The sequence below is a fragment of the Grus americana genome, chromosome 9, assembly GCF_028858705.1.
Source record: "Grus americana isolate bGruAme1 chromosome 9, bGruAme1.mat, whole genome shotgun sequence".
Classification (NCBI taxonomy): domain Eukaryota; kingdom Metazoa; phylum Chordata; class Aves; order Gruiformes; family Gruidae; genus Grus; species Grus americana.
In genome coordinates, this window is record NC_072860.1 from 18,493,612 (window position 1) to 18,514,720 (window position 21,109).

The window sequence follows — 21,109 nt, forward strand, 5'->3', positions numbered from 1 at the left end:
CGCAAGTCCCGACAGATGGGGCGAAAGGCAGCGAGGAGCTCCCGCACCCCTCCTGAAGCTGCCCTGTCCGGGCCCTGCGTTCTGCCGGGCTGGCTCACGCACGAGGAGCGGGGCACTGGCAGGGCCTGCCCTGCTCTCCAGGGCTGGGCTCCGCTGAACCTCGCAGCCGGGGCCGCAAGGGCGGGGACCGGGGTCGCTGCCAGCCTGCGAACGCGCCGCTGTTCTGTCCTCGCCGAGCTCCCGTCGCTGCTTCCGGCGCGGACCCGGAAACGGAAGGGGACAGGTGAGGCAGCGTGAGGAGATGGCGGCCCGCGGCACCGCGAGGCGGGGGGCTGGCACGGGGGCGGCCCGGGGGTCCGACCCGCAGGAGGAGCCGCCGCCGCCGCTCCAGGCCGTGCTGGTCGCCGACAGCTTCAACCGCCGCTTCTTCCCTATCTCCAAAGACCGGCCACGGGTGAGAAATTCCCCCCCCCCCCGCCTCCTACCACCTGTCCCGGGCCGGTTCCTCCGGGGCCGCCTGTCCCGGGCCCCCCGTCCCCCCGTCCCTGGGGAGCTGGAACCGGCAGGCCTCCGGCGAAAGGCGGAGTGCTCGCCGGCAGCGGCGGTCGGGCCTGGGGTTGCTGTGAGAGCCCCGGGCTGGGTCGGGAGAAGACGAGTCGTCCCCCCCCAGCCGCTCCCGGCAGGTCCTGGGGTGCTGCTGGGCCCCGGCGTCCGCCCAGCGCTCGGGCAGCCCCCACGGCCGCGGCTTTTCCCGCCTCCCCCTGCGCCGCGGAGGCCTCTGACCGGTTCTCCTCGCTTATAAGAGTTTATGTCCCCCGCTAGAGAGGCAGCGAGGGTCTGATCGCTGCCGTTTGCTTTTCCATACGGCAAGGCAAACTGCCCTGTTTGCTTTTCTCCTGTCGCTGTAGCAGGAGCGGGTTGGGGCAGGCTTGTTTCTGATAGGGGAAAAAAGCAAAATGTTTGTCCTTGCTAACAGTAATGGGTAAAAGAATACGGCCAGAAAAATAGATGGGGAAAGCACTTTAATTGTGCAGATCAGAAGGACGTATGTTAAAGGAAAGAAGAGCGCTTCTGGAGAACTGAGATCTGAACAATTATCTTACCTCATTTGCTGAGTAAATGCTTGTGGTGGTTTTAATTATACACGCAAACTCAGGACTTAAACAAAACATCAGAAAATGAATTAAAGAATAGTATGAGATCACTCAGTTGTGAATCAGTAACTTGGTTTAAAAGTGCGGCTTGAATCTCAATTCAATAGAATACTCACTTCACTTTAGGTTGGGTTTTTTTCCCCCTTGTTTAATTCTGGATGCTCATATTCCTGTGGCTTCATCATCCATGTCTGACAGGTTTTTCTTGAAGCAGTTAAAGCCTGAGTCAGGGAATCAGCACTCTGGGTTGTTTTTTGTTTTTTTTTTTCTTTCCCCCAGTCTCTTTCATTTATCTGAGTCGTCTTGAAGAGTTTTGTATGTGATAACCTCACTTTTTTTATGCCTTCCTCTCTGAACTGAAGATCTGCCCAGGAAATAGCTCTTACTGTTTATATCAACTCTAAAAGTTTTTGATAAAAGGTGGTGGAGCAGTCACTCATGTTATTTTTCTGGTACTGCTATGATGTTATATCCTCAAGTTGGAAGAAGCTGTTGCTGATGTTGAGGTACAGAGTGTTCAGCTATCTATATGGGTTTTTGTTTTTTGGGGTTTTTTTAGGCTCTTTTACCTATGGCAAATATAGCCATGATCGACTATACCTTGGAGTTCCTAACAGCAACTGGTGTGGAAGAAACCTTCGTTTTCTGCTGTTGGAAGTCAGCTGAGATAAAAGAGCATTTACAGTAAGAATCGTTTCTTCTTTTTAGCTTTGTCATGGAAAGAATTCTTGTATCCTTCAACAAGCCTCAAAGGTCTCATTGATCCTTCTGATGAAAGCTGTGTGCAAGAGATTCCCTTTCAACAGTTGTCTCCTAGCTCATCTCAAAAAAGACCATTCCCCATGTGAAGGAGTGTGGCTGTGCAGTGTATTAAAAGGGTTGGGTATTTTGGGACTGCATTTATATTGGCATTTAACTTTTGTCTAAAAGCCGGGGTTTCTTGTGGGTAGCCATGTAAATTGGAGTACCACCTTTTGCATCATGCCCTGCCTTGGCATGCCATGCAGCATGCAGAAACAGTGCTCTCAGCACCTTGGCCTCTGCATGCATGTCTTTTCCCCACAAGAGAAGCATGCGGTCTTTTCCCTGTCTGAGGTACTGCTTTCTGAGAAAATGTTTGGGTTGTGTTTAACTTTTCCTTCTCCTTTGTCGAACCTTGGCTCACAGTGGGGTTGGGTTTCCTAAGTTTCTGTGCGCAATGGTCTCAAAGTCTAACCCTCTTTGGTTCGTCTGCTGTGTGCAAATGAGCACACCTAAACCTATCCGTAGTGTTTGCTCATCATAATAGGATTCTCCTTGCATTCACTTATGGATGTGGTGTGCACTGGTGCCCTGTGTCCTAGTATGTTCTCTATCGGAATATCCTCTTTATGCCTTCCTAATGTGTTTTTTGCCTTCCAGAAAATCCAAGTGGTGCCGCCACACCTCTCCCAATACGGTGCGCTTTGTGACTTCCGACCTGTACCGCTCCCTTGGTGATGTGCTACGAGACGTTGATGCCAAGTCCCTTGTTCGTTCCGACTTCATTCTCGTCACTGGAGATGTGGTGTCCAATTTCAACATATCCAAAGCCCTGGAAGAGCACAAGTAGGTGTTGAAAGGAACATACACTTACCTGGTGTGCTGAGACACTGGGCTTTAATTCTCTGAAGACTGATTCTAAAGTTCTGCCTTTCTTTTTCAGGTTACGTCGTAAGATGGAAAAGAATGTTTCTGTGATGACGATGATATTCAAGGAGTCCTCACCTGGTCACCATGCCAGGTGCAAAGAGGATGACATTGTTATTGCTATGGACAGTGCCACAAACCGCGTCCTTCACTACCAGAGAACCCAGGGGCTGAAACGCTTCCGCTTTCCTATGGTGCGTCAGGAACCTGACGGGTGGAAAAGGGCCGTGGTAGTGAAGCAGCCCACCCCAGGAGGTCCTCCTTGAGAGAGGGCTGGGGAACTGTGCTTGCTGCTTCTTTTGGAGGAGCAGATGATAGGAAGTAACTCTTGGTAAACTGGCTTTTTTTTCCTTTAACCTTTATTTGAGGCTTGGTGAAATTTTGCTGGGACACACATGGTTGGGACTCATTTCAGAGTTTGAAGATCGGGCAGACGTATTTCTCACAATTCAGTGTTTGCATTTATTTGACTCCTTTTCTCTGTGTGAAACAAGGGAGGTGGATGACTTGTGCTGTTGCAGAGATTCTCAAATTGGGATGCGTATACCACTGTTGTACACAAACCATTTTGAAGCAGCACCGAGCCTGGCAGAGGGAGTGGAATAACAGCAGGTGCAAGGGGTAGTACCTTCTATTACCTCTGCCTGTACTGTTCACCTAAAAAGGTTATGGGCTCTACTAATAATGTAGTAAGTGCTCTGTAAATGTCTGCAGAGGCATTTTTCTCCAGTGAGATAAATTGACCTTTTTGTTTTTTCATCTCAGAACTAAGACTGTGATTATATAGTATTTTCATCTCCAAATCAGTAATCAGTAGATTATTTTTTACCTTCAAATGATAGCACAAATCAGTGTATGAAACCAAAAAGGAAAAAACAAAACAAACAAAAAACAACCACAAAGAAACAACCCACAGCTGTAAAAATCCACAAGGGGTATGGAAGCTATGAATATTGCGTTTTGATTTATTAATGTTCTTTGTACATTTGTAGCTCCTAGCAACTAAGGTAAGGAGCTTCCTGGAGAAAAAGTGATTGTTCGAAGTGCAAGCTGTTTCTTGGAGAGCTGTGCTGCGTAAGGACGAGGGCAGTTTCTGCTGACTGACACGCTGCTCTGTGTGACCAGGCTGTGCCTGCTAAGCTTCTGTCTCAGTGTAGATTGTAGATTTCTCTGATCTTCAGAACTTTGGCTAGTTTAATAATTCAGTCAATACTGCCCCTGGCTTATAGAAGGCTTTTGGGACTTGGTACTGCTGAGGCACTGAGGTCATCAGAATTTTTTCCTCTTTCAGAGTCTGTTTCAGAACTCAATTGAGAATGTCGAGGTGCGCCATGACTTGCTGGATTGTCATATCAGCATCTGCTCTCCACAGGTGAGCTCTGCCCTTCTCAGCATCCAAAATTCAATCCGCATTGCTCTGCTGATGTGCAGGGGGTGCGTGTGGCCTGAGTGTACTAGGTTTGGAACCCAGAACTCCCAGATGTGCTCAGTGACTGAGCTGAGAGCCTGAGCGATCATGTGGCACCGCTCTGCGGACTGTGTGAGTGCTCAGTCTGGATCCGGCATCCACTGCTTGAGCCCAGGCAGAACTAGACAGCGGATGCATCGGTAGACTGGCTAATTTGACTGTTCTGGAGAATAAGTGATTTCACTTAAAGTATAGTAACATCTGTGGAGCAGAGGTGATGGCTATGTGATGGAAAAGTGTCAGTACTTGCAAGCTGGTACCATGTTAGGGTAACGTTCAGGGTTATTCCAGCCTAGGCTTGCTAACATCTCTTCCACATCTGAAAAAGCTGGTCTACAGCCTTCATTTGGGAGTGAAACTACAAAGTAAGGCTGGGCAGATTGCTTGGAAATGCTAAAGTAATGTTTTGCCCCTTCAAAAAAACAGAATCTGTTCATAGTCTCTGTTAAGAGGAGGAGATGGGAAGGTCAACACTCCTAGCAGAAGGAATCAAAGCTTTATTCTAGGCAAGAGTATCACTTTCCTGTAGTGTATAACTCTGCTCTCTGAGAACCACTGAACAGCCATTAATTATCTGGTTTCCCTGGCAACATTTTCTGTTAACTATATTATTTCTTTATGTTTTATTCCTGTCAGGTGGCTGAGCTGTTCACAGACAATTTTGACTACCAGACACGGGATGACTTTGTGCGTGGTCTGTTGGTGAATGAGGAGGTAAGGAGAGGGTTGTTACAAGGGAGATCCTATTACCTTGCATTAGAGAATTCTCTGATGTGCTCCTGCTTGTCTCCCAGGTCCTGGGGAACCAGATCCATATGCATGTAACAACAGAAGAGTACGGTGCCCATATATGCAACCTGCTAATGTACGAAGCTGTGTGCTCTGACATCATCCGGCGTTGGGTTTATCCTTTGACTCCAGAAATGAACTTTACCGATGACAAGAATCAGAGTTACACCCATTCTAAACACAACATTTACCGGGGAGTGGATGTTAGCCTCGGCCATGGCAGCGTGCTGGAAGAGAACGTGCTCATTGGGCAGGGAACGGTCATCGGCAGCAACTGCTCCATAACGAACAGCGTTATTGGGCAGAACTGTAGGATAGGTGAGTACAAGAATGGGGATGCGCAGGCGTTGCCAGGCAAGGGTGCGGGTTGTTGGGATTTAGTTTTTAAAGTGCATTTGGCTCTGAGAGAGGATGATAGGTGGCTACTGATTGACTTCTAGTGGGAAGAAAGGAGAAGAGCTTGGTTTTCCAGCACGGGAAATAGATTAAAGTTTTCAGGGTACCATAATGATGCTGAAAGTTGGAAGGTACTTGATGCAAATAAGTTCTTTCAGCAGTAGGGAATGCATGACCTTTACTGATCTAGAGTTATCACCCACCAGCATCCTGCAAATGAGGGACATCTGTCCCTGGTTTTGTGAGCTGCCTGGTACTCCTTCTGCCTAGTCTTGACTGGAATTTTTTTGTGATTTGGCTGTGTTTGTGCAAAACTAAGATGTCAGTTGTTACTGTCAACTTGTTAAGTCTCTGTAGAGAACAAACTCATCTTTTAGCTTTGGGTAAGAAGTGACCGTAGGCCTCTATAAGGCAAATATTTACCTTTCATCTAACATCCGTCATGCATCAAGGGCATTGGGATTCAGTAAGATGCTTTCTAGTGGACTCAGCAGTGTGGGAGAGCATCAAACTGCCTTGCTTCACATATTTGTGCTTGGTGATGTATAACAGGTGATAAAGTAATTTTGGACGGAGCTTTTCTCTGGGACAAAGTACACATAGCAGATAACGTGGAGATCTGCCATTCCGTTATCTGTGATGAAGCTGAAGTGAAGGAAAAAGTAAAGCTAAAGCCCCGCTGTGTCCTCTCTTCTCAGGTGAGCTGTATTTATGTCTGTGTGGCTTTCTGTCTTGCTTGGCAAGTTACTAGACTTACACTAGACCATACCAGAATACAGGGCTGCTCCAAACCTTTTTGCAGAGGTGGGGGATATGCTACTGCTCCCGCCTTTTTCTTTCTTTTGTTTGGCTAGGGTAGTATGGTATGTAATCTAGCAGTGCTGATGTCTGCAGTTATACTTGTTAGTATACAGCTTGTCTGGAGCAGTTGTCCCTGCTGGTGAAGGTACAAGGGAACTTCTTCATGAAGATATTTTGCATATATTTGCAGGTAGTAGTAGGTCCTGGCATCACTCTTTCTGAGGGCACAGTGATCTCTCTGCACCCACCAGATGAGGAGGAAGAGGATGATGACCAGTTCAGTGATGATTCTGGCATGAACAAGGAGGAAAGCAAAGTGAAACTGAAAGGTACGAGACTCTCTGGCTCCATGCACTCAGGCTATGCAGAGGCCTCTGCCTTCTGTGATCTTCTGGGGTCTTTCCCTCCCCTATTCTAGACTCCACAGTGCCAGGCTAGAGCTTAGCGCTGCATCCAGCTTGGAACATGTGTGTTTTCAGTAGGGCAAGCAGGGATATTCGGCTCAAGTTGGACAGTGAGATGTGCCTCAATACCCCGGTATTAAAATCTTTGGAGACTGAGCTATTTTCCATTTTTCTTAGAGTAGGAGCTTTGTAGGAGACAATAAGCTGAAGTTGGAAGAGATGTTCAGTTCAAGGCAGGTTGCCAGATCTATGTCCTTGTACCTGGACTGTGTCCAAGGACTTTGTCCTTGTGAAATACTGTTTCTACCAGGTGGGGTTTGTGGAGGGATCTAAACATGGTCAGCTGAATATTGCTGCTGTAGGGAAGAGTAAGTCGGTCAGTTGTCAAGGCAAGCGAGAAGATAAAAGCTGAAATCTGCATGCATCTGCAGGAACCCCAGCTCCCTCTTGATGAAGGATATTTAGGGGCAGTAATAAGCGGTTATACCAGTCTATTTCAGGTTTGCCTGTAAGGAGATCCAGTACATCTACCCCCTAATGGCTGTTTCTTTTTCAGGTTACAATAAAAAGGATGTAGGTTCAGAGGGCAGAGGTTATCTCTGGAAAGCAGATGACAAGAATGAAGAGGATGAAGAAGAGCAGAGACAAAGCCTATGGGGTGAGGAAAAGTTTAGTGTAGTCACCTGGGGATGGACAGACAGACCTGTGTCGGGGAAACTGGCTGAATGGGACGCTGATAATTGTGTCTAGAGTAAGACCTGGGCTTTGTGAAGCAGACTGGCTGCAGATAACATACGTGTGTGGAGGCAAGGTGAGAGGTGAAACCAGGTGGTGGACCAGATTCTCTCTCTTCCTGTGCTCTGCAGAACACGTTTATTAAATCTGTGACTCTACGCTCACACGCGCAGCTGTCTGTGAATGGTTCACTATGGGATACCAGGCCCTCCCTTAGAGGGAATATGCTTTGGCTATTCCGGGTACTGCTGGCTTTCTTCCTGCTAGTGACAGTGTCTGCTGACATTGCTCCATCATGAGTCAGCAGTCTGCACAAAATGCTTTTGCTTCTGTCCCTGTCCTTTGTTGTCTGCCTGCAGATTCTTTAAAAAAGTCCAATTCTGCTAGTGCCAGCTGTAGCATTCCCTCTGCAGCAAATCTCATCATCTGGACCTGAAAGTAGAAGCTTTCTTGCAAGGACAGATAGTTGCTGACTTGGTTGGCAAGTCCCTGGAACACCTGGTTCCTCATACATATGACAGTTGCAGCTTTTGAGCGTTGAATGCTGTGTCTTCTCTTCTTCATCAGGCCCAGCTATGCATTCAGAGGAAGAGAGTGAGTCAGACACGGATGTGAGCATGGGCTCTGAGGAGCCAGACAGTCGGGCAGCATCCCCTCAGCTAGATGATATGAAAGGTGAGAGATGAGCTGTTAAGAAGTATGATGAGTCTGCAGATAACGCAGTGAGTGTGAGATTTGTGCTGCTTTCTTTAGGTATATTGGAAAATTTGTGGATATCTATACTATGTTTGTTTACTGACCTCGCTTCCAGCATTTTCTATAGAGTTCTTTAATATCCCTTGTATTGCTGTTGTGTTAACCCACGGCAGCCAAGGATGAGAAGGTAGACAAAGATCCTCCATCTTTCTCACTCCTGATCAGTGGGCCTTCAGGAAAGTGACCTCCTTGAGTTGTCTGTTTAAATGGCAGTGTCATTGCCTAAACTCAGAGATTGTGTTGAAGGTCCAGCAGAGTTTCCCTGTGTGGACAGCTTACTGCTGTAATCATACTGGAGAACTAAATGTCCTTGTACGAGCTGCCTCTTTTGGCAGGTATGTTTTGGGGTTTTGTTTTGTTATGTTAAGCTTACCTGGATTTGAAAGGGGTTCAAGCCAAATTGGGAAAAAAAAGCGCCTTTTTCCACATTAAAATATGTCCCCAAAGGAAATTAAACCAATAAAATTTATGTTTGAATTCACATCTTTAGTTAGGAGGAGGTGAGGTTTGTCTGAATAGGAAAGAGTAGACTGTGAAAGTATAGTAGAAACTCTGCTCTAACAGGTTGCAGACGTAAATAACTTTGTACTGTTTTGTGTGGGTAGATCAATGATATCCAGTAGGTCATCTCCTTTATTTGAATTATATTCCACTATTTATAAGTATAGTCGATGTGGGTTTGTGCCAGCTTACAGAGAACAAATAGATGTCTGTGTCAGAATGCTTCCTTTGTTTCTTCAGTAATAAACAGTTTGAAGAATCTGTGCTTTTCCCTCTCATATCTAACTACCTGTCCTTTCTTTCATTAGTTTTCCAGAATGAGGTTGTGGGTACTTTACAGAGGGGCGAAGAAGAAAACATTTCCTGTGACAACCTGGTCCTGGAAATCAACTCCCTCAAGTGAGTGTTTCCCTTAGGGATGCTGTCCCTTATGCTGAAGAGCTGGGTTTGACAACAGATCTAGAAAGAAGAGGAGAAATCATGTGAATACCCATGTTTGATTGTTAAACATTTATTTTATCAGTATAGAGCATGAGAAATGCCGATTAGAGATCATGACTGAATGACGACAGGAGTTGATCGAGAGCACCAGCTGCATCTATAGCATCCTCAGTGGTTAGGCTTTTCCTGCCTCAGTTCTGTAATAGGAGATTGAATTGCTGTTAAGTAACTGTGGACTGAAGAGAGCAAGCCAGTTCTTGGCACAGGCTGCCTGTAAGTTCATGCAGGGGCTGCTGCTCGGTGCATTGCAACATTCAGCCAGCTGCCTGCAGCTGGGGCTGTGCAGTGGCGTGGCTTGTCCACTCTGTTTTTACAGCAGCAAGTCTGGAACACATAATCAGGGTGCCTTTTACCTAGTATTTCTGAAATACAAACCTGTTTCCCTTCTTTTGTACAACAGTGTTCCTACAGCACTCCGGTAAATGTGAGGGTGCTGTCCCTGCAGCAACTTGTTCTGCTGTGATAGCAGATTTTCAGGACTTGTGGCCTTATGCAGGGCCTGATGCAATGCAAGGTGGTTTTATTGCCTGAATATTTAGAAAAACCAAACAAACAAACAGTCTGGAAGAAGAGAATCAAATTTTCTGCTGCATAAAGATATGAAGAACCACAGTCTGCAGAGATCAGATAGTGTGAAATGTTGGGGTTTTTGCCTTTTTCCTTGCAGGTATGCGTATAACATTAGCCTGAAGGAGATGATTCAGGTGCTCAGTAAAGTGATCCTGGAGTTCCCACTGCAGCAGCTGGATGCAAACCCGGACTCCCAGAACTATTTCTCAGCGTTACTTCCTGTGAGTGCTGCTCCATTTGACTCTTCTTTGGGCTTGTCTCCTAGTGTGTAGGTGTCTGTCTGGATGCCCCAGGTACTTTCAGGCCGAGAAGTCTTTTCAGTTAAGCCTGAAGGCACTTGAACTCCTTGAGTTCATGAGCCTCTTTGTCTTCTATAGAAGTAAAACTGAACGGAAATTATCGTACCTTGCTTGATAAAACTCAGCTGAGACTGTAGGTGTGGGGAGCTCTACTTCAGTACCTACGGTTGTTTTGTTTCCTGTGTGTGATAGAAGTGCATCACTTTTCGAAGAGAAAAGAGAGGGACTGTTAGAGATGTCTTTACAGTCTTGCTTTCCAGGAACGTGGTTCCAGTCCATCATAAGCCCTGTCCCTGGGCAGCAGGGAGCGCTCCTCTCCCAGTGGGATCCTTCCCAAGGCCTTTCTTGTCTGCATGCTGTAATTGGTGCCATTTTTTTTCCAGCCAAATGCAAAGGCACGATGTTGTTGTCTTTGAGCAAAGATACAGAGTTCTGTTGTGTCTCTAAAGAGACTGGGGTTGTATAATTGGGTGAGAACGATTTCTGCTTCCTGACTTAAGGAAGACAAGATAGAGCCTGCCTTAAAAAGCAGGCAGTCTTGTCTTCATGGTTTTGTTGATCCAAGCTGAAGCCATTGTAGTGTGTTTGTCTCTTTGCTATACCCCATTTGTGTATTTTGAGTTTGCAAACTCTACAGGTTACAAAGGTGCTCTTTCAGAATGAATAGGTCTGACACCTGTTTGGGAAGGACTAGTTTAGGTTTTTTAGGAGATGGAGCTAAAGAGGAACACTAGACATCCTCATCATCCTTTCTCTGAGGAAGTATGTGCTTTCAATTGATGGGGAGGGGTGGAAAACTAATTCTTCTTTATGTAAGTTGTAAGCATGGCACTTAATTCATCTCCTGGACAGTGGAGATAAGAAACATCCATGTGAATTGATCTGTTCATCAGAAGGCTTAGTGAGATTTCGCTGTTCACCCTTTAAAGTCTGCTTGCTTTTGTTCATTTTTCCAGACTCTTTTCTTTTTTCTTGTCCTGGAAAAAGAGAATTGAAGGAGGACTGAAGAGAACATTAGAGCAGGTGTTAGAGTCTAAGTGGAAAGCAGTACATCTAGACAACAGGTTGTGTGGAGTTGGTAGCTGTGTAGAATGGGTTGGGGGTTCCCAGCTAGGATACGGCATCTCTTTGTCTCCCAGATTGGGCTCCTGATCTAGCATGAGTCGGACAGGAGAACTTCACTGCAGCACCCAGTCTGAAGAGGTTCTAGTCTGGGGTAAAGGATACTATATAAATGCGTAACGTTTTGTGTAATTACCCAAGATCCCTTAGAAGCTAAAGACAATGGAAGTACATGAAGGGCTTATCTCTGAGTAACTTTGTCCATATATATTTCATCATAGGAAAGCTGATGCTCATGTTTAGCAGCAGAGATAGCAAATCAACTCATCTTTAGTGAGAAGCGATAATAATCTAAATGTAATATTCAGGGTGACTGTGCCCCATGTCCTGGACAAGTGGAATTTCTCTAGGCAGGGAATTGTGTGGCATGTGCATTTATGAAACACAAATTATCCTTAGATTTATCAAAGAGATCCAAGTGTCAAACCAATTGACCATTATGGTGCCCAGTTTCTCCGTGTGCTCCTTTGTAAAGAACAACCAGGAAGTCTCTTAGTGAATCCTTCTCTGGGACAGTTTTGTGCCTCAGTGTCTTTACTGTGTGCAGAATTGTTGTGCTGTACTGAAATCAGCAGGAAGGCAGTATCCTGGTGAGGTGTGCTGTTAATGTGCAATTGCACGCATGATGCTAGTCACCATTACAACCAATATGTTTGAGTTGAGATGTGTCTCTGGTGGAGGTAGTGAATTGGCTTTCGAAGGCATGTTAAACAGACATCGATGGTCTTCCTGGGCAGCGGCTTTGCGTGTTTACGAACAGTGCTCTGAAGAGAACAGTTCTTTGGGCAGAACGTGCATGTTAGTACAGCATCTGAAACAGTGGCTTTTCTGCAGCAAGAAACTTGTGGTTCCCTAATTAATAAGAAGTACCCTCCATTAATTTACTAATACTTACTTACACCCTGAGAATCCTAAGCACTAGCTTGGTATAGGTTAGTACATAATGAAAGCATGTAGCTGAAGTGTGTAGCTATGCAGCTGTAACTTCCTTAGTTAGCAGGGGTATTAGGCTGAGATCTGCTTATGATGGTTTACATATGGCAAAGTGTTATTTTGTATGAGATGGGGATACTTGCATAGTGAGAGTGGTGAATATCAGAAGCTCACTGAATTTTACAGAACTGTTTTATGTCTCTCGCTGTCTTTGTAGCTCAAATCTGACTAAGAGATGCTGAAGGAAGATGGGTTGCTTATGTAAGAGTGATGGTAGAGTGGTCCCAGACAGCTCAGGAGGGGAAATTGTGGAAATGCCATAGTTATGATGTATGGTTTGACTTGAAACCACAGTATGTGCTCTGAAGTGCTGGCCCCTGAGCATGAAGCTCTGAAGTGTTGCAGCAATTTTAGGAAACAAGCATCCAGTAAAGGATATGCCCGTGGGTATTTTTCAGATGAAACATGGAGGCTTGAGAAATAGGGTTATCCAGTTCGATGTATGTCAAGGATCTTGTTCGGCTCCTGTACAAGTTGTAAAGCAGAGATGGTACAGAAAACCAGACCTTTCCTAGAACTGTAGAAATGATTTGAGCAAACATGGCTGAAGCTGCTGATAAATTGAAGGCTGTGCTTCTGTTGTCACTGAAGCAGCATCCAACAAGGTTATGTAGGTGAGGATGTCTAAAGGGACCCTGGGGAGGCAATATAGCAGTTCAGTTTGCTGGCCAGTGCCTGCACTGCTGCCCAGCAGCTACCATGTGTGGTGCACCTCTTCAGGTTTCTGTTAGGGAGCCTTACTATTTTGTAATGTCACACAAGTGAACACGACATGGGATCACTTATTCAGGGACCAAATGGATCTCTGCTTTCACTGGAGCAATTTATGGTGATGAGCACAGATGCCGTTATGGTGTAACAGGTTGGAATTATGGCTTTGTCCCTTGCACTTTGCATATACTTCATAATGGTGTTCTGTGCTGGAGGTAGGGGTAAAATAGGCCTGGTGTCAAGACTGTCCTTCTGGCAAAAGAAAAGTGGATCACAAACCTCTCTGAAGTTGAAGTTGATAACAGCTTCACTGACCAGATCCAATGAAAAATTCCTGTCAGAGGAATTTGATTGCTTTCTCCAGACTGTAGATAGTTTTGAGGAGTTACCCAGGTGGAGTCAAAGCTTGGAAAGTTATGATATTGTCCATAGCTCTCTTTGTCAGGTATCCCTTCACATTTTTCAGTCTCTTATTCAATCTAAAATAATTGCAAGCTTCTAATTCCCAGTTCAGATTTTCATGAAACTCCCAAAACGGCCTCTCTGGTCATACAGGCTCATAGGCGTGTTTTTGCTTAGGGCTCTGTGGGGCTGAGCCTTGCTTTCCCCATTAGCACTGGTTACAGTACAGTGCATGCTCTTGACCTGAGATGGTATATTTTTTTCTTCTTTCCCAGCAACAGGCATACTGTATTGAGTCCTAGAGTTGTGAGTGTTTATAGCTCTGCTTTCTTTATAAATTACTTGCTTTCAGAAACTCAATAACTTCTGGTTAGAATTGTGCCCGCTTATGATTTAAAGACGTTAACAGAAAGGTATTACAAAATATTTCTTAGCCTGGAAGGAACTTGCTAGTAGCTTTACTACATTTGAGGTGAAGAATTCCAAAGGATAATAAAAATGCAGGAGATGGTTGTAGAGGAGGGAAGAGTATTTAGGATTAAGCATTTTGCTAAAGGCTAAAGTACTTTCTGGAAATACGCCATGCAACCCTCAGCTTTTTGTTGTGATACCGTGATGATTAGGATCATTCTGTGCTGTTACTGCTGTTCCTTGAACCAGTCGATGTACTACTATACAGATCAGTTTGTTTGTACTAATCCCCTTTGTTTCTGCTTGAGACATGCAAATTCCAGCATGGTTGCATAGCAAATGTGTCTGAAGAGCTGATGAGCGTAGTACTATGGAGTAGTTGAGCACTGTTTCCTAGTACAGCTTTGGTAGTCCACGCTGGCCCGGGTTCTAGCTCTGCTGTGTGACCTGGAGCTCTCCGTCTGGCAGGGCTACTGCCTGTTAACAGCTGTCCTGGACGGAATAATGCTGATTAACCCTGAATGTAGGTGTCTCAGTGCTTCTTCATCACACCCCAAGCACCTGTGAATTACCTGCTTCCCTTCAAAATGGACCATATATGTTTGTAAGAAGATGCTGTTGAAGGCACAGCAAAAGAGTATATCTGTACGGGCTTGCCAGGGCTGTAGTTTCGGGAATGTCTGCCGTTGAATTAATCCATTTAAAAAAGATGTGGAACTCTGATTTAATTTCCTACAATGTTTTTGTAAGATGGTCTGGTTATGATGTGGCCAATGAGGAATTTTTGTATCTTATCCTAGTTCTGATACCTTTTAAAATTGTTACGGACAGGGGTCTAAGTATCTTTATTACCTCCTATCCCAGATTCAGGTCAGTCTGCGCTGCTTTGGAGCTTTCCCTGCTGCTTGTTTTCCAGATATGTACAAGTGAAAGAGCTCTGGGGGACTCGGACAGAAATACTGTTTGGGGAGGCAACACTAAAATCATTAAACTAAAGACATCATAAAAAAACAAGCCTTGGAGGAGAAAACTGAGATCAGCTAATAGTGTAACAACCTCTTGCCCTTCATCCTTCCCACCCATTCCCTGCAGCAGACTCCAGAATCCAAATAAGCCTGTAGACACACAGCAAACACGTGACTTGCACTTAGAGGCTGCTGCGCTGCGTTCCTGTTTTAGGGGTGGCTATTTTGCGCTGTCCACTTCTACTTGGCTGATAGTTTTCCCGGCGCTATCTTTTTCTCATATTTTTTTTCTTATTTGCTCTTCTGCTTTGAAGGAGAGTTCTACTGAAATGTCAGCTGCTCTGTGGGGGGAAGGTTTGAGTAGCATGTATGTACTTCTCCTTATTGATCTCCTGTGAAGTGATTTTTTTTGAATACCAGACTCCACTAAACACTTTTATTGTGATAATCTAGTATTCCATCCAGAGAGGCGAAACCAAGAAAGCTAACAGATATCCTCAAAGCTGCTTAGTAAAACCAGGTCCTATCTGCACATGTGAGACTTAATAGCATTTGTTTCATGGACAGAGCGGGGCAAATATATTAAGTGTCTGCTAAATGGTTTCTTAAAATGCTTCCCTGAGTCAGTTTCTTAGTGCAACACAGCTGAGAAACAGGACTGAGCGCACACATCCATCTCAGCTCAGGAACTCTTCTGTGCTTTTCCCCTGCAGCTGTTGAAGAACTGGACCCCGTTGTTTAAGAACTACATAAAACGGGCATCAGATCACTTGAATGCCTTATCTGCCATTGAGGAATTCTTCCTGGAACATGACAGTCTCTGCACGTCAATAGCTAAAGTGAGTATCTGCTCCCAACTCTGAGCACCTGTTTTTGCTAGATTCATGATGAAATGCATCCTGTTTGCATCATCAGCTTGTCTGCTTTAGAGGAGACAATTTTGAGGTCTCAGCAGAGAGGGTGTATAGAAGATCCATCTATAATAACTGCTTTAAAAAACCCCACTTCTATGTCTGCGTGTGCCTCTGAGGGAGCACAGCTGAGGGTGAGTATTAATTACCAGCATGCAGCCTGCAGGGAGCTATTATTTTGCAGCTTCTAACCAGGATGCCCGTGTTGTGTGACACTGGAAGAGGCGAGGCCAGAGGCTTGCTTCAGGAAGAGCTTTACTTCGTCTCTCTCTGGTCCCTGGGATCTAACTGCCAAATGGCTTATCCTATTTTAGAGTACAAAACAAGCAAAGCTGGGAATAAGGGTGGGATTTCTTACTCAGGCTGAGCTAGTTATGAAACTGGGAATAAAGGGGAGCTGACATGTGGCTTATTACCTATCTCCCCGTTTCTGAGATTTTTCAGTATGTTCCTCCTCACCCTCCTTCAAAAATATTTTGTCCCTGTGTTCTTTCTGCCCTATCACACTGAGAGCATTTGACTTGGATCACAAGTCTTTCCTTTAGCAGTGTCTCAAGAAGCCCCTGTCTCTTTTGGAAGAGCTCTCCTAGAGCCTGCTTGACTCTTGGTTCCTCAAGAAAGAGTAATCCTAACTTCTGCTACCTAGTGCTTCTGGCTAATGGCAAAGCACTTAGGACTGAAGCCAAAAGCCTTCAGTTTGGTGAGCCAAAATGTCCTTGAATTACAGCAATTGTTTGGCATGTGTCCATTGTTCTAGGGGCCTGGGTTTCCCTGGAGGCCAGGAATTGAAGTGACACTTTATATTTGGAGTTGGCAGCCAGCTTTGTCAGTGCTCTGCCACAAGGAGACTGACTGCAAAGTGGCTGCTCTGCCTGAGCACAAAGGCACCCTGAGAAAGCATGATTGCATCTTACCCTCACTGCACTGGGCAAGAGTTTGAGCTGATGAATGACCAATTGCTTTCACACCTGCCATAAGGCACTTTTAAGAGAGAACTGGCAGGAGGAGGGAGCCTGGGGCAGGGCCGGATAGATTCATGCTCTTCTCTGCGCAGGTCACAGTTGTGCCTGCATAAGAGTTGCTTGTTAGATCTGCTGTGTGGATGGGTTTTGGGGTGCTTGAAGAAGAGAACTTAAGTAACGTCTTGAACTGACATCCTCTGTGGCCCTTTGTTGCCCGCAGCTCTCAATCATACCCTGCATCCACAGAGCTGAAGCTGATGGGGATTGAACTTTGACTCATAATGTGTCATAGCATCTAACTGTCAGGAACATAAGGCTCGGTAGGAGAAGCACAGTTATTTTTAACAATACAAGCAAAATGAAGCAGACTGAGTGCCTTCTGTTGAAGATGGAGCTGTGAGACATAGATGATGTGCAAACTTTGTGCTTGGACATGAGCTAGCCCCAAAAGAGTTTACAGAGAGCCCTGTTGCTCTTTTCTAATCAATGCAGGTGTTGATGACATTTTACCAGCTGGAAATTCTGGAAGAAGATGTAATTCTCAATTGGTTCTCTTTACGGGACACGTCTGACAAGGGAAAGCAGCTTCGTAAAAACCAGCGGGTAAGTCTCAAAGGTGTTTAAAGGGGGGGCAGGGGGGTGGGGAGAGAGAGACAGCAGCTGCTAAAAGAAACCTTGAGTGGAGTTCAGTGCCACTGTCACCTTTTGTGGAGCAGCTGCCATTACATGTTAGGCCAGTAACGCACCAGTGCATTGAACACTAAGCAACGCAACTTTGTTCTCCAGAACAGACGTTTCTGTGTGTTCTGCCATAATCATCCTGTTTGGATGAGGAATGGAGGTAGTAGGAGAGGGCGATTGTTTTTAGTGGGCTCCCTGTAGCACGAGGCCAGCGTTTTCTGGAGTGGCAGCATGGCTTCTCTAAGCCAACACCCATTTGAAATGGGCTTTAGGCCAATGCCCTGTGTGCTGGCCCCATGCAATTCCTTTGAAGCTTTCATTCCTGGCTCACCCATCCCTTCGCATATATTTCTAAGCGTTTGCTGTATTGAGTGGTTTCATTTGGCTTATGTTGCAAGGAGCCTATAAACTTCCCCCCTCCATCAGGCAGAACTTTGTGCTGCAGTTTGGCTGAGCCCCGTTCCAGTCCTCCTCTCTGGATCTGGAAGAGGAGCAGGGTTAAAAAGCCATCTCTGAAGAACTCCAACTTTGTTTAAAACCTTTGCAAAGTCAGCTTTTAATGTAGGTCAGCAGTGCTTTCAGCTGCTTATTCTAGCCTGGTTAAAAGGTAAAATGAGCTGCCTTCTTTATAGCAATTTCTCAGGGAGTAGGCTTTTCCTAGCGGAGTTTTCCTAAAACGTCTCAGCTAAGGTGCAGCTGTCATCCCTTCTCCCTCAAGCTCTGAAAAACCCTCAAACTTTCGTCTGTTTGCTGAGTGTTGTGGGGATTGTCTGACTGGAGGAATCTCCCTCAGGAATCTAATGAGTCTGGGTTTGTCCATGGCATCCCAGTTGTTTTTCATCTAAACTTTTGTCTCTCTCTCCCTCAATCTGCCTCTGTTTCTGTGTTTCCTAGAAAGACTCTTTCATGTGCAGGATAGTGGTGCTCGTTGACGCATGTTGAGCATTCCCAGCATCTGTTCGGTGTCAGTTATTACCCAGTTACATTTCATTCTCTCTGCAGCTCCAGAAGTTTATCCAGTGGCTGGAGGAGGCAGAGGAAGAGTCGTCTGATGGCGACCAAGACTGACACGGTGGCTTGGCATGAGAAGAGGCACTCTCACTGCCTTTCTGGGCCGAGTGGGCAGGGCAAGATCAATGCCAGTGCATGGTGTGTAGATGTGGGGCCTGACATCGAAGTGACTGACAATCCCATCATTAATTAAGTTGGGAACTCACAACACACAAACACACAAAGTTGTGTGTTCCCAACTTTGCCACTTCCCTCCCTCCCTCACTTGCCCAGTGGCACCTTATGTTGGATGGTTGCAGCCCAGTGTAAAAACCGTAAGGGAAAAGCGGGAGGCGGTAATACCTCAAATCCCTCTGGAGCTGGGATGTCATATACTAGAACCTATATTTTGGGAGGTCCTTGTTACTAATACAAAGGGAGCAAATAGATGCAAATGCATACAATGCCCTTATAAATCTAACCGTTGGGGTTGTGGCAGAACGGTCATACAGCTAAGTTATTTGGAGTTATTGTTGCTTCTGGAGCTAAGAGAACTCCTGCTGAAGAGACACTGGCAAGGTTGGTGAGTAGGAGCATGTGGATTAGGATCTGGAGTGGAGGACTGGGATTCAGGAGTTTCTGTGCCTGGAGAAGATGCAGTTGTCTGAGGATGCCTAAGGCATTTTGCAGCCTACAAGGCACTTCTATGATCTTTCCAAAAGGGAAAATCTCTTGCCATCTGCTGTGCTAGGATCTAACATGAGGTTGCACAGTAGAGTTGGTAAAACCATGTGTTTTCCCCTTCTGTAGAACAGGGGATAATACGTGCTCAGTTCCCCCAGCGGGGGTTGGCTAATAGTGGATGTGCACTGGCCAGTGAAATGCGGTATGGGCCACTACGTCTTAGATGTGATCTGTTGTCTGTGTGTCCCCAGCTTAGCAGACATATTTTAGAAAAGTGTCTGTTTCTTTATTTTTTTATAAAAAGGGAGCAGAGACACCTGGCTCCTCCTGCTGCACCAACTACTCTTGTGTTTTGTTCTGGGGCCACTGACCGCACCAGCTGCTTTAAGGAGGATGCAAGTTCCTAAGTTCTGCTCCAGTGAGAAAAGGAGTGAATGGTCTTTCCTTGAACAGCACGTGCTTTGTGTTTCCACATGATTTCAGTTATACAAACTTGTTTACTTCATGTCCTTTTTATTTATTTGAAAACTTCCCTCAGACAGTGGGCAAAGTGTTGCAAACCCACTGTAAAGTTCAGCAGCCGCAGAGCAACTTGGCACGCAGCAGGGAACGAGCGTGCTTCTGGCACTTTGTTGCTAGCACAGACAACGTGCGGCAGCAACAAGGTCTTTAAGAACAGCATCACTGTGCTGTGTTCTTCCCCGCTCTCAAAGAACGGAGCAAAAAAGGCACAACGAGAATCAGCTTGTGTTCGTAGGTGGGTTATTTGATGGATGTGCTGACCTTGCCTCTGCCCCTTCAGGAGGAGCGTGGAATAAATCCTTTGCAGGGGGGAAATGCACTGGAGCTGCCCACTCAGGATATTTACTTGGCCGTTCCGTGGTGCCACGATTGTCAGTGAGGGGACAGCGTTGGATGCTAGAGACCAGGGATACTGCCTCTTAAAAACCGATGGTCAGGCAGGGTGATCTTGTGCACTCACACTACCAGTTGCCAGGATCGTGCATAAATGTGCTTGTTTTCTGACATTGCAAACACAGTCTTGTAAATGTTGGGGAAATAGTTGGTATCTGAATTTTCTGTATCTGCCAATATTTAATTCAGGGAGCAAATAAAAACTATCCTGGTGTTACTGGCTTGTTTGCTTTGTTTTATTTTGAATTATATGTCTCTAGTTGTGGTACGTGTGTGAGCAGGGATTAACAGGTAAACTAAATAACTCATCGCTACTTTTTTCCTCAAGAGATTTTAAGCACATAATAGGTTGGAAATCAGCACAGCATTGAATTGGTATAAATGTTCAGTGATAACTCATGACCTCATTGTTTACAACTAGAGAACAGTTTATTAAAACTTCTGAACTTAGAATCCCGAAATGGGTGAAGTTTGGTTTTGTACAGGATTATGTTGCAAAGATGAACCTTAAATCCTACGAAACCTGTTCTCCTTTGTCATGATGAGAATTTGTGGGAATGCTGGCTGTTAGGTGCTGCATCGTGCCCTCCTGACATTGGGGAGTAAGAGCTGGTGGCGAGGGGGCAGGAGGACAGCTACAGAGCTCTTAGTAAAACCATTTACAAACCAGCTGCAAGACTTGGTAATTTTAAAATCTCCTTGGGCATCTTCAGTATTTTTTTTCCTTTTACGACGTGAAGATGGCTTACAAAATAGCTTTAACGTGTAGTTCTGTAAATGGCTTAGTTTTGCCAGAGGCTCTTGGTTCTTTGTGCCAATTAGCAATTCCACTTTAGTTTTTTCCACATTCCTTCCTCCTTTGCTCCATAGTAGCCAACTTCTTCATGGTGTAAGCTGCTTTCTTACCCAGGGGTTAAGGTCCAAGGGGAGAACGTTGCTCTATGACCAAATACCCGTCAGGCCTCGGTGGTGTGTGTGGTGGGGTGGTTTTACAGGAGCTGAGAATAGAGTAGCAAAAAGGAGACAAAGTAGGACACTCTGTACTCTCCAAGGTGGGGTTCTGGCATGGTGCAGCATCCTTATGGGCAGGTAAGCATGTACTTCTTAAGGAGCAAAAACTGCATTGCTTAAGTAAAGGGTGGGCTTGATGCTTTTTGTTGTTTCCAGTCAAGATTTATATTTGTTTGGAAGACTAGAAATGCCTTCGAGAGCAACCTTGATTGTGCAATGGTTGCTATCCTTCTCTTTTCATTTAGCAATGTAAGTAGTATTTTTTTTTTTCTAAGGCCATAGTAGTCAACTTCTCTGACTTCCTATCTG

At 45.5% G+C, this 21,109-nt stretch overlaps 1 protein-coding gene across 1 annotated transcript; it reads left to right on the forward strand.

Annotated features, from left to right (window-relative positions):
* Window positions 1–246: 246 nt before the first annotated feature.
* Window positions 247–20,006, forward strand: EIF2B5 (eukaryotic translation initiation factor 2B subunit epsilon). The gene is made up of 16 exons (XM_054835460.1): window positions 247–454; window positions 1,714–1,838; window positions 2,556–2,741; window positions 2,839–3,016; window positions 4,114–4,194; window positions 4,927–5,004; window positions 5,085–5,397; window positions 6,028–6,173; window positions 6,467–6,605; window positions 7,237–7,338; window positions 7,983–8,090; window positions 8,981–9,071; window positions 9,841–9,964; window positions 15,360–15,485; window positions 17,012–17,122; window positions 18,203–20,006. The coding sequence occupies exons 1-16, from the start codon at window positions 302–304 to the stop codon at window positions 18,266–18,268; spliced, it is 2,127 nt and encodes a 708-aa protein (XP_054691435.1). The 5' UTR covers window positions 247–301; the 3' UTR covers window positions 18,269–20,006.
* Window positions 20,007–21,109: the final 1,103 nt, after the last annotated feature.

What these genes read in the sequence shown, in the direction of transcription:
- EIF2B5 (XM_054835460.1), top strand. Translation starts at nt 302, where the DNA reads ATGGCGGCCCGCGGCACCGCGAGGCGGGGGGCTGGCACGGGGGCGGCC. An exon ending in AAAGCCCTGGAAGAGCACAA is followed by an intron (nt 2,742 to 2,838) that starts GTAGGTGTTGAA and finishes TTTCTTTTTCAG; the next exon opens with GTTACGTCGTAAGATGGAAA. An exon ending in AAGCAAAGTGAAACTGAAAG is followed by an intron (nt 6,606 to 7,236) that starts GTACGAGACTCT and finishes TTTCTTTTTCAG; the next exon opens with GTTACAATAAAAAGGATGTA.